The sequence below is a fragment of the Panthera uncia genome (genome assembly GCF_023721935.1).
Source record: "Panthera uncia isolate 11264 chromosome C1 unlocalized genomic scaffold, Puncia_PCG_1.0 HiC_scaffold_3, whole genome shotgun sequence".
Classification (NCBI taxonomy): domain Eukaryota; kingdom Metazoa; phylum Chordata; class Mammalia; order Carnivora; family Felidae; genus Panthera; species Panthera uncia.
Window position 1 is genome coordinate 102,654,483 of NW_026057584.1, and position 12,871 is coordinate 102,667,353.

At 54.6% G+C, this 12,871-nt stretch overlaps 1 protein-coding gene across 1 annotated transcript in view; it reads right to left on the reverse strand.

Annotated features, from left to right (window-relative positions):
* Positions 1-351: 351 nt before the first annotated feature.
* TFCP2L1 (transcription factor CP2 like 1) overlaps positions 352-12,871 on the reverse strand; it is a 54,968-nt gene continuing 42,448 nt past the window's right edge. Inside the window, exons 9-15 of the mRNA XM_049615300.1 lie at positions 12,171-12,219; positions 11,990-12,083; positions 9,095-9,185; positions 7,986-8,089; positions 5,254-5,576; positions 1,190-1,241; positions 352-398 (exon numbers count right to left, since the gene is read on the reverse strand). Coding sequence (XP_049471257.1) covers positions 352-398; positions 1,190-1,241; positions 5,254-5,576; positions 7,986-8,089; positions 9,095-9,185; positions 11,990-12,083; positions 12,171-12,219 — 760 coding nt within the window. The remainder of the gene's footprint in view (positions 399-1,189; positions 1,242-5,253; positions 5,577-7,985; positions 8,090-9,094; positions 9,186-11,989; positions 12,084-12,170; positions 12,220-12,871) is intronic.

Here is a 12,871-nt window from a genome sequence, read left to right on the forward strand (position 1 = left end):
GGCACCGAGACACTCAGTGAACTGGCCTCCAACTAGGGAGCAAGGGGTTTCAGAGAAGATGGCCCTGCCATTTGCCTCTTTAAGATAGCAGGGCTGGGAAAAGAATGAGGAACATTCAAAAGCTGGAGGCCAAGAGGAAGGGAGAGAGGAGCCGCTGGCTTTCCATACACCAGAGACTGCATCCGCAGGGTTCTGCTGGTTCATGGGCCGTGGTCTTCCTGGACTGGGCCAAGTCCCTCCCAGCCACAGCCCGCCAGGGGAGGCCGCGGCATAGAGTGGAGCGGTTTCTACATCCGAGGGAATCCATGGGGCTGCGGGGTGGGGGCCGTACTTCACACGCTGGACTTTCGCTCAGAGGCCACATTTCAGGATGACGTGGTAGCCATCATTGCTCTCAGCTGCAAAGAGAAACGCTGGACATTTCACAGGAAGAAGGGCAAGACACCATGACCTTGGGGAAGGAGGGAGGGCATGGTACGGGTGTACCGGCAGGAGTCCCGCCACGGATATTGGCTCCAAACAGATGCATAGAGCAAAGGGTGCTAACAAAACCAGGCATTTTAACACATGCTTCTTGGCAATGCGCCTTTCTACTACAGCCCTGGGCCCAAGGACTGAAGGCTCTATGTCCAAGAAGGCTTTGAACAAACTGTGGTTCTTGGGGTGTTATGGCCCCCAGCTCTCTGAAGGCAGCTGCTGGCTAGATCCAGAGAACAGGGGGGAAAGGAATGGCCCTGTCGGAGTCCAGAGTCTGTGACCCGGTCATAGGGCATTCATTCTGATATACTCTATACATTCACCTGCCCCGGGCCTAAGGAGGGTCACAGCTAGTCTTTCTGTCTCCTGGCACACGAGTTCCTTCTCAGACACCTTCCCCAAGTGGAACCTTCATGTCCCACCCCAGCCCCAGATCCCTGATCCACCAGGCCTACAGGCTGAGTGAGGGAGTTCATGGAGAACACACCTCCTGGCAAGGATTTCCCCTTCAGAACAGACTATGGGGGCCAATCTCAATAGTTCTCGCATTTCCAGGGCAAGGCTTCACAGGAAGTCTGCGTTCCTTTTCCCCAGGTGATGTCCCCAGATAACGCTGTCTCCAGGGACCCACTGCGCAGGCAGGCCCCACTCACCCTATTACCCAGAGAGGAGGCAGGGGGCGCAGCCAGGAGAAAGGGTGAGGGGGCTTTACCTTTCAAGGTACTGAGGATAAAACAAGACTCATCCTGGAAATTCTGCACCATCTGAAAGGCAAAAGAGAGACCATGTCCCTTCAACAAGGACTTCCTAATATGAAAAGCCTCAGTGACACGGAGCTAAGCCACCAGAGCTGGTGGAAATGACGGTCACTGTGTTTGCACGAATGCAGGAGAACGGTTCCACTAACACTTACTAAGGAAACATGAAACAAGATAAATGTACAAAACGATTACCATTTTAAGTAACAAAAACTGAACAGAAAGGACAGAAAGGAGGCTGGCAGGGAAGCAAAATGTGCACATTTAATACAGAACTACATGTTTGTTTGCTTTCGTTTTGCGTTCTCCTAGTTACTTGGTCCTCCAGTCCCTACAGTGGCCACATTACAGAAGCGTGTGTGTGTATAATAGCAACAACGACCAAAAAATTCAAGTGCTTAAAAAAAAAAAGAATACCTTGGTGATTGGTAGCATATCAGAGTCCCAGGAGGACCAATACAAACACAGCGCCACCCCCTATGTGTACAAAGTGGCAGGAATGGAAGCATTACTCAGCCAAGTCTCTCCAGTTCTCATTCTGATTAACTACCAAGTGACCTTGGGCAAGTCAACCTTTTTCCTGCTGGTCTCCATGCCCTATATGTAAAATGGGGCCGTTTCCATAACAGAAGAAGAGAACCAGGGTGTAGAACAAGGGAAACTGGCACCCACTGCCGGTGGAGTGTTCAGCCATATGACCGCTGTATGAAATTTGCCCGCAGGATCTAGGACATTCCTCCTACAAGCTGGGGTTCTAGATAAACTCCGGCACGTGGACACACAAAGTGCACCTGAGAATGTTCAGAGCAGCGCTGTCTGTTAACTAGAGGGGGCTCCTGGCTGGCTCCGTGGGAGGAGCATGGGACTCTTGATCTCAGGGTCATGAGTTCGTGCCCCACGTTGGGTGTGGAGATTGCTTAAACAAAAACTTAAAAGAAACTGCTAACTGGAGACCGTGCCTGTGTCAGTCAGCGGAAGCACGAACAAACTGTGGCCTAATCATGCTACGCCATTCAGTGCACCACTGGCCTCCAGCAGCATCTGACCTGTGTGAAATCTCAAAAATATACAGGGAATCGGGGCGCCTGGATGGCTCAGTCGGTTAAGCATCCGACTCCGGCTCCGGTCATGATCTCGCGGTTCATGAGTTCAAGCCCCGCGTCGGGCTCTGTGCTGACAGCTCAGAGCCTGGAGCCTGCTTCGGATTCTGTGCCTCCCTCTCTCTCTGCCCCTCCCCTGCTTGCACTCTGTCTCTCTCGTTCTCAAAAATAAATAAAAATTCAAAAAAAATTTTTTTTAAATATACAGGGAAATGAAAGAAAGTCACAGAAAAATATGCTATTATTCCACCTATATCAAGTTTTAAAATAGGCAAAATTAAATATGTTGAGGAGAAACAAAGAGCGATTAACACAAAATTCAGACCAGCAGGTGGAGGGATGGAGTGGAAAAGGAAATGAGCCCACAAAGGGGCTAACACAATATGGCACTAACCTGAGTGCAGGTATCGGGCACTTAAGCAAACATCTGCCATATTTCACAATATCCATGGAAAGAATATTAAAAATACACTTAAACATACCCCCCACACACATAGACTAGCCAACACGATGGCAAAACCCCTTTCCAAATTAAAAAATTCAAGCTACATTTTATTGCCCCCCCAAATCCTGCAAATCCATCCACCTGTCGACCCCTGCCCCTCCCTGCAGGGCCTAATGATGCATGAAGTACATTTATTCTATACTACTGGCCTGTGCCCTCTAGGACTCTTGGCGGCCCAGCCACTTGGGCATGCAAAGCCCTAAGCAGAGCCCACTTGGGCTTAATCAGTAACTCCCTTGTTTAATTAAGTGCCCTTGCACCTCAGGGGCTGGCTCCGCGGCTGGCCAGGCTGCCTCCAGCACTCTGGCAATTAAGAACCAAAGGTTTCCAATTGATTCAGGGTTAAGAGGCAAGGAGACTTCAGGGGAATAAGAATCGCCTACTTAGCTGAGGTAGCTTTTGAGTTCTGTTCTCTGCTTCACTTGCTTAACTGCTCACTCTGGAGGGCACAGGGCAAGCTGGGGAAGGAACTTCCTGCAGGGACCCGTGAAATTGCAAGGGTTCCGCACATTCTTGGCTTTTGTCTTCACCAAAGAAAGTCATTGTGAAATGCAAAGTGACACATTTTCCGTGCCACTACAGCAGTCCATTGCTCAGGGTGTCTCAACCTTCCTGGCTACTCTGAAGTTAGTGCTCAAGTCGGGAACTCTGGGCTTCATCTTATCTGTGAAATGGGGGTGCAAAAATAGCTGCACTGGATTTGAACGTAATGACATGGACGGAGTTCTGAACCGGTGACAAAGACAGCAAGTTGCAGAAAATGTACAGCTGGACCTTTGGGGTGTGCGTGTGTGTGTGTGTGTGTGTGTGTGTGTGTGTGTTAAAGATTTTATTTTTAAGAAATCTCCACACCCAACATGGGACTTGAACTCACAACCCCGAGATGAAGAGCTGCGTGCTCCACTGAGCCAGCCAGGCGTCCATCTTTGTCATGTGTTTTTAAAACCCACACCTACACAACCTACACAACGCTCGGGCACATGACGGACGCTCGCACAAAACGTCGTCTGGCAGAATCCCTTCAAAGCTAACATAAACTCTTCTAGGAAAAGAGTGGGGAAGATAAGGACCCTTCACATTTGCCTTCAGCTGGTTTACACTTTTTAAATTTTTTTTAATGTTTGTTTATATTTGAGGTGGGGGGAGAGTGGGGGAGCGACAGAGAGAGAGGGAGACACAGAATCCGAAGCAGGCTCCAGGCTCTGAGCCATCAGCATAGAGCCTGATGCCGGGCTCGAACCCACAAACCGTGAGATCATGACCTAAGCCAAAGTCAGACGCTTAACCGACTGAGCCACCCAGGCGCCCCGATTTACACTTCCTGACTTATACTAATTGTGAATTCCTTTTGAGTTCAAAAGGAAGGCAATCGCTGCCCCCTTGCCAACCTCCAGGACCAAACTGCCATGAAATGGGGGGCTCTCACCACCCCTATCTGGGGTCTCCTGGTGCCTGATGCTATTTTCTCATTTTATCCTTACTCCAACCTCCTTGGTGGGTATACTTATCCCCATTTTACAGATGTGTAAACTGAGGCCCACAGAGGTTACGTAAATTTGCCCCAGGTCACTCCACTCCTGGGAGCAAGGTCCAGGTAGGGACACGCATCCAATCCCAAAGCCCACATCTGCTCTGCACTCCCAGCCACCATTCGGGTGCCATGTCACCTACAGTCCTCTCCAGATGCTTTCAGAGTTCTCACAGGGGGCTCAGGGGGCTGCCCCTGCCCCCATTAGCCCAACTGTGTTTATAAAGGCCTCATTTCAGGGGAGGTGGCACAGCCTGCTGTCTACGAGCTGGGCTCTACAGCCAGACACCAGGGTTCCCATCCCCTTACCAGCTATGAGACCTGGGGCAATTACTCAGCCTCTCTGTGCCTCCAGTTTCCCATTTATGAAATGGGATCATTTTACCCACTTCACAGGAAGCTGTTGGGATTAAACAAATCACTACTCGGGCACTTAGAACAGTAAGCAGCGGATAAATACCGACACTCCTTACTGTTATTATCAAGAGGAGGGACCGGGATAGAACAGGCCTGAAAGCTCTGTTCTGCCGTGTGCAGGAATGCCTAAACATCCTGGCAAACCAGTTTAATTAATAACCCCCTCCTTAGCCGTGAGTGCGATCAGATCACTGTGTGCCCTCTGCCAGCGGCCGCTTGGGCCGTGTACAGGTCTGTGGGGCCAAGGACAGACCCGGGAAGGCTGCGGCGCCTCCACCATTCACACAGGAGGGCTCTGTTCTCTCACACGACCTGCATCCTCTCCATCACCCAGCCCCCTGGGACCCGCCGCCCACCCTCCTCCCAACTTCTTCCAGCCCCGACCGTAAGCACCCTGAGGGCAGGGGTGCAGTATGTGCCGTGGCTCCTGCATGGCGCCTGGCTGAGGATGGGGCCTGGAGTGGATACTAGAGAACTATTTAGAGCCACAGAACTCTCTCCCCCTGCGCTCCGGGTACAGTCAAGGGCATGTGGCACGCGGATGAGACTTAGCAGCCATCTCTGGATGGAAGTCATCCCCAAGCCCCAGGGGGTGCCTCCCCGTAGCCCCAAGACCCGGGCCGCAAGTCGGGGCTGGGCAGCGCTCACCTCGTTGCTGACCACCACGTGGATGCCGGTGGGGCCCTGCCGATAGACTCGGTGGATGTGCTGGGGGGAGATGCTGTACAGGTTGGCAATCTTCTCAACCAGCTCCAAGGTGGTCAGCTCCTCCAGGAAGATGGCGTGGTACACTGCAGGGTGAGGGACAGGGCCTTCTGTAGAACACACGCCTGCTCTCTAAGGAGCCCACCCCTGTGCCCACCCCCCATCAGTCACTGGGTTGTAAGGATGCCCATGCCCAGACTGATTCGCCAGGACCTGGCTGGAACAGGCACAAAGCCCCTGCATGGCCCAGTGACACGGGAACCGCAGCGAGGCTATGGGTCCTCATTCCCGTACCCGTCTCTCCTGGGGGGATCTTCCACAGAATGTAGAATTCCTGCGTCCGCCCCACACCCAGTGACACCCATTTAGGGTTGGGAGCTAGAGCGAGAACAGCTGGCACAACGCTGTATTTTAACAAGCTTCCAGTGATTCTGACATGCGGCCAGACGTGCACCCTCGCAGGAGAGAGGACAAATCCTGTGTCCCCTTTCCTTCCTTTCCGTTGCACAGAGGGGCCATTGGATGGCTTTGGGGGAGCAAAGAGCGGGATTTAAGGATAACTGCCACTTGACAGCAGGCGAGTCTCGTCCTTGCCCTTCCCCGCAGCACAAATACTACTCGGCTCCAGCACTGCGACCACAAAGGGAAGGGGGGCGCTGGGAGTGTCACCAGCCCGCTGGAAGACAGCAGTGACCCCGAGGCTGGAAACGCTTCCTTATTCGAAACCCAAACCAGCCAGGCGGGAGCCAACTCTGGGCTCCCGGCGGTGGACATACACGCTCAGGGGTGGGGGAAGGGGTGCACAACCAGATTGAATTAGAGATTCCCAAACTCTTACCTCAACCGACGAACAGAGACCCCATTCTTTCAAAAGCGTGTGTGCGTGCACGTGCAAACGCACACACATCGGCTCCCCCTGAAGGGGTGCCAGCCGGGCAACAGATTCGCCGTCCCAGGATGTCAGACAGGCTGACCGGCCGTCCAACTCTGCAGAGGTGGCCGCTGTGTGCTGCCCCTTCCCGTGCAGACACCAGCTCCAAATGCCAGCCTCTCTCATGGGAGTCCTTTTTATAACACTTCTAACCTACCTGTGTTTAGGTTAGCCTGCTCCACTTTTTCTGAGTTCACTCTGCCAACAAATCAGGCTGGCCACAAACACCCAGACGGCTCGCAGGCCAGCACCCTGTGCTGTAACCTTTTGTCACTGGCCTTGCCTGCCCCCAGCTGAGTGTGGTGCCCACCAGGAGTGCTTGGAGCGGCTGACAGGGTCAGTGGGACACTCCCCTGAACGCCTCCCAAGCCACCTCTCATCCGGGGTCTGGTAGGGGCAACCTGGGGAAGCACGAGGCTCTAGAGTAGGCAATCCCAGGTTCAAATCCCAACTCGGCCACACGAGAAGCAAGGCCGCGAACGATCTCTACACATCCCAGAGCCTCGGGGCACGTGCAGGGTCAGCTCCACGAGCTGAAATCCGTCCTTCACAGGCTGACAGTTGCAAAGCAGGGGGAGGACCCAGACATCCTCCAGAAGCGTACAGGCGCCAGACCCAGGGCTCAGAAGCCAGTTCCTGGGGTCCAACTGTTTGGGTTCTGGCTCTGCCTTGTACGACGCTGTCGTTTTGGGGCAGTTATCCACTCTGTGCCTCAGGGTCCCCCACAGTGAGACAACGTTCCCAACAGTTCCTACTAGAAGCAAATAAGTGAGCACATGAAGCCCTTTGGACAGGGCCAGAGTGATCTGGAGGGACCCGCAGAGGCACACGGGGTGCTCCCTCGCTCCCTGCAGACACACACAGAGCACAGACTCTACTGACACTGGCAAGCGCCCAGAAGCAAAGCGCTTCCCCTTCCCTGCATCGTCTCGCCGAAACCGCACGCCTTGGGGGTTGGGTTGCTGTCTCTATTTCACACATGTGGAAGCTGCGGCACAGGCCCTGGTACCCTGCCCGAGGCCACACGGCCAACAGGCCACACGGCCGGCACTGGGCCTGACCTCAGCCGTGTCCTCTCACCAAACTGCCTCCAGACTAGACTGCCGACCGGAAAGAGCCACGTGCCCCTGAGGTGCTCCTCAGCCCTCGTGCGGCCACCAAACCACACAGGAAAGACTTATCCAGCTGGGGGAAACCACAGGAGGCCACACTGCGGGAATATGGCCACTGAGTGTCACCTGTCACCAGCCTGGGAGCCAGAAGGCCCCACTCCCAATACCGCAAGTGGCTAAGTGGCTCTGGGGGAACACACCCCCTCCCTGGGCCTGTTCCCCAGGTAGGAAGGAAGTAAGCTGGACCACACGTTCTGTGGGATGACCTCCACCTTAAAACATTTCGATCCCAGGAGGAAGTTTAACAAAAACTCGTCTTGCACGAAGCCGGAGTGAGATGGGTTTAGTGGCAACGTTCTCTGCAAGAGGACTCAGGCTGCTGCTACATCTTCCTGTTACTCTGCCAACCCCTATAATCGGCCCTGGGTTGGGGAGGGGTGCCCACAACTCACCACACAGACTGCTGTCCCCACCACCATCCCGCTTCTGCTGCAGGGGCGCTCGGTTCTGCTCCAGCTCCTGACAGACGTAAATGGTCATCTTCGGCCTCACGTTCCTGGCAGGAGCAGAGGAAATAGCAGGGATGGGGGAGGGGGGAGGAGGGAGGGGGGAGAGGGGATGGGAGAGGGGGAGGAGGACCAGGCTCTGTTGTTCCGGAACGGTCCAGCATGCAGGGGCCCATACTTGTGCTGGGCCTCTACGGCTACACGCAGGCTCGCCTGCAGGCAGGAGGTCCCACAACAGGCCATGAGGGCACTCTGCCCAGAACACGAGGCTCAAGACACAAGGCGTTTTTCAGGGTGGTAACAAGCGCAAACACCTTCTCCGGCTTTCCAGAACTCAACATGCCCACTGCCTTCCATCCTCACACACCCAGCGAACTGGAACCTCATTTTACAGAGGAGGAAACTGAGACTCACAGGGATGAAGGCTTTAACCCCGTTGTAAAACCCGTAAGAGGCAGATCAGATCTGAGATTCACACCGCGGCTCTCTCCCTCCCTCTAAAACTGGGCTGTTCACGTGTGAAAGTTAAATGAAATTTAAAAGTCACATGCTCAGTCGCATTAGCCTGAAACCAGGCACTCCACGGCCACACGAGGCCGGGGCTGCCATACTGAGCGGCGAGGCCCAGAACACTTCCGCCGCAGCAGGTGGCTCCCTCAGGCCCAGCCCCGCCCTCCAGTCTGCCCAGAGAACCGGGCGCTGTGGCATGAGGCTGAGTAGCCAATCCAGGCCTCCCTCTGGGAGGAGGCAGCTGGAAACCCAGGACCATGCAAGCCGCTGGGCACCCAGGGAGAGGCTGAGGGGCTGACATCCAGAGCCAAGGCTCGTGCCAAAAGAGAGAGAGCGAGCGAGAGAGAGAGAAAGGGGAGGGGCCTCCGGGCAAGATGAGCAGCGGACGGCCGGCCCAGCCCCGCCCCACCCCCCCCATGACCCTGATCCCCCCTCAAAGGGCCTCCTTCTGCACCTGCCCCCTGAGGAGCCCTGTCCCTACCAGCCAGCCCACCGGGATGGGGCCTCCTGCCACCCCCTGTATCCAGCTGGACACTGACACCCACCGGCCTTTGATGGCATTAAAGAGCCGGATCCCATCGGCAGGGCCACAGATCTGGACCAAATCGTCTCGAGACATCTTAAGCAAGTCAGCACCTAGGTAGGTAAATGAGGCCGCTCATTAGTGGGACACACAGAAAAGGTCCCCTCCCTGGGCACCTACAGATGCTGCACCGTGGGCGGGGAGACAGGGAAGAGTCTGCCTCATCCTCAGGGAGCATCAGACATTCCAGGGAGAAAGAAACAGCAAAAAGATAAACATCAGAAAACCACCGCACAAGAGAGGAGTAGTGTTCTCAAAACTCGGCAGAACAATCGGGCATCTATGAGAGCTGAGAGGTCCTCACAGCCTGTGCCTGCCTGCCGCTCCCTCCACACCGTTCACCGGCACGTAACATATGGGCATGGCACCCAGCACGGGACGCCGGTCGCACATGCACTTGCCTGAATACAAAAGTACATGGCTCGCCAGAGGCGGCCGCTCTGAAGGCACCCAGGCTCCCGGCACACAGATCAAGAGGCAGAATGCTCCCACCCCCCACAGGCCCCTCGTGCCAGCCAGCCCCCCTCCCTGCCAATGGGGAACTGCTGTCCTGATTTCTCACAGGCAGGAGTTCTGCGTGCGTCTTCGAAACTTACATAAGTAGAACTGAATCGGCTGTGTTTTCCTATGTCTGCTCCTCCCTCCAAGCTCTATTTAAGGGCTCGTTCATGCTGTTTGTGGTTATACATCATTCATGCACTTTCTTAGACATTATTGGTTGGGTGCATACACCACACTCACGTGTCCCTTCTGCCGATAGGCACTGGGCGTGCTCCCAGTTGGGAGCGATTATGAATAAGGTCTATGAACATCCTCGTCTGCAGACACAGTCTCTTCCTCAAAGCTCAAGGAGTCCTCTACAGGCTTGTGCCCATGTGGACTCTCCGAGGAACAAGTATGCTACAAGCCTTCTGCTGAAAACCGGCCAACAGCCACATGGCCAGGAGTGACAATATCCATATTCCCCTTTTCCTGCCACAGTTAAGATACAGTTTCAGGTGTATTTCTGTAGGCACAATGGCTCCCTGACATGGAGTAAAAGCCAAACTCCCTCCACTCTTCTACCAGGCCCCTCAGTACCTCTCTGACCTCACCTCCTTCCCCGGTTCCCTTGGCCCCAGTCACCTGGGTGCTCTGCTCTGTGGTCACACCAGTCAGGCATCCACCTTGTGGCCTCTGCACTTTCGCCCCACTTGGAAATTTCACTGTCCCCCTCCCCACTTGGCTCACTTCCCTCCCTTGGCCCAGCCTCTGCTCAAGGGCACTTCTCAGGAAGACCTGTGCAGAGCACCCCACCTTAAGACGGCAGCCCTCTTCGCTCCTCCCCGGCCGGGGCCACGTCCCTCCTCACAGCCTGCCCATCACAGAAGGGTCACACTGCGCTGAGACGCCTGGTTCACACAGCTGCACTGACTCGAAGCTGCAAGGACCCCTGAGGATAACGTCCCTGTCCCACCGTCCTCATACCTGCCCCCCAGCACAGAGGAAGGTCTTAACAGAAGCTGGGCTGAAAGATGACCACGTGCGGTGCTCCTTCCACTGCCACAGATGCCCTTGGGGGTCGCTCCTCTAGTTCTGGCCAAAACTCTCCTCCCCGTCACTCTGGACTGACTCAGCTTGGTGGCAATGTTCACTGCTCAGTCTACCCTTATACCCCACAGCTCTGGCTCTGGGTCTCTAACAGCCCTGTCAGCAAGGGCTTCAATAACCATTTAGAGAAGGAAGGACCAGATTCCCCTTCTCACCTGTGGCTTCACCACCATCTCACAGGCCGTGGCTCTGGAGACCGTGTGACCGACAGGCAGCATTACCAGGAAGGCTTGCTGAGTATGCAGCGGCCTCGTTTGCCTGGCCAAGGGGGCCCTTCCCAGGTAGACTAGAGCCTGCCCCATGGGACTCACATGGTCCGCTATAACAGCCACCCTCGACTGGAAACTTCTAGGGGCAGGATGTCCTAATTTAGCACTTGGCCCAGGGTCACCAAATGTAAGTGAGTGACCAATGCTATGCTGGACAAAACCACAGCCCTGCAGGCACAGCGGGAGAGTCCTGGAAGGTAACTAGCTTTGTTAAGTGTTTCTAAGACCTAAGACGTGGGTCTTAAAAAACAACACAGGGGCACCTAGATGGCTCGGTTAAGCATCTGACTTCGGCTCAGGTCACGATCTCATGGTTCATGGGTTCGAGCCCCACGTCGGGCTCTGTGCTGACAGCTCAGAGCCTGGAGCCTGCTTCAGATTCTGTGCCTCCTTCTCTCTCTCTGCCCCTACCCTGCTCGCGCTCTGTCTCTCCCTCTCTCAAAAATAAACAAACGTTTAAAAAAAATTTTTTTTAATAAATAAATTAAAAAAAATAAAAAATAAATAGCGGCGCCTGGGTGGCTCAATCGGTTGAGCATCCGACTTCGGCGCAGGTCATGATCTCGCAGTTCATGAGTTCAAGCCCCACGTTGGGCTCTGCGCTGACAGCTCGGAGCCTGGAGCCTGCTTCGGATTCTGTGTCTCCCTCTCTCTGCCCCTTTCCCGCTCATGCTCTCTCTTTCAAAAATGAATAAACATTAAGGGCCAAAAAAAAAAAAAATTAAAAATAAATAAATGGGGGCGCCTGGGTGGCGCAGTCGGTTAAGCGTCCGACTTCAGCCAGGTCACGATCTCGCGGTCTGTGAGTTCGAGCCCCGCGTCAGGCTCTGGGCTGATGGCTCAGAGCCTGGAGCCTGTTTCCGATTCTGTGTCTCCCTCTCTCTCTGCCCCTCCCCCGTTCATGCTCTGTCTCTCTCTGTCCCAAAAATAAATAAATAAATAAATAAATAAATAAATAAATGAATGAATGAATGAATGAAACACAGAGATGCCCTCACCCGAGAAGCTGGCAAAGAGCCGGCAAAACTGTGAGAATCTGTTTCGGTGCAGCCACTGCTGGGCATCCTGGATCGAGGCCGATGGAAGCAGGTGCTGCAGGCAGAGAGAAGGGGCCTTGAAATGACCAGGCAGGGTGTACCCAGGGACACGCGGCCAGAGAGCCTGGCTGCAGATACTTACGTCATTGCCCAAGGGCAGGGTCTCCACTGGGTGGGTCGGAGAGCTGTTCCTACAAAGGAAGAGAACAGGTCATAAGGCATGAGGATGCCTTCTGGGACACAGGAAGGTCCCCGGGCCAGGGTTCTCACCTCCCCTCAGGTATGGTGTTGGCTGCAAATGCAGCAGGGCGTCCAGAATTTCCCAGGTCAGAGAGTGTAGGCAGTAACCACCTGCACAGCCCCTCAAAATCCCTGACCAACCGTTCAGGGTAGACACGATGTTCTGGCTGGCAACACAGCCGGGCCAGCGATAACCCCTCCACCCCAAGCTCAGGGTCTGTTTGCATCCGATTCTCTCCCACACCATTTCCACCCCAGCCTCAGCCACAGGGAAGGGCACCTGCCCTAAAAGCCCCAGACACGACTCTGCACAGTGACTTGGTGCCTGGACAGCGGCAGCTAAACACTTCTCTCTGCGGAGACAGGAGAGGGCTGGGGGCTTCCCAGGGAGGCGTCCTACAGTGAACAACAGCCACCCCGGGACGTCCGTCCACGAGAAAAACAGTCTCATCATTGGAGGCACACCGACCTCCCTTCAAGGGCTTGCTACACAGAAGGCACAGACCTAAATATCTGGATTTTTTTTTTAATTTTTTTTCAATGTTTATTTATTTTTGAGACAGAGGAAGATAGAGCATGAACAGGGGAGGGCCAGAGACAGAG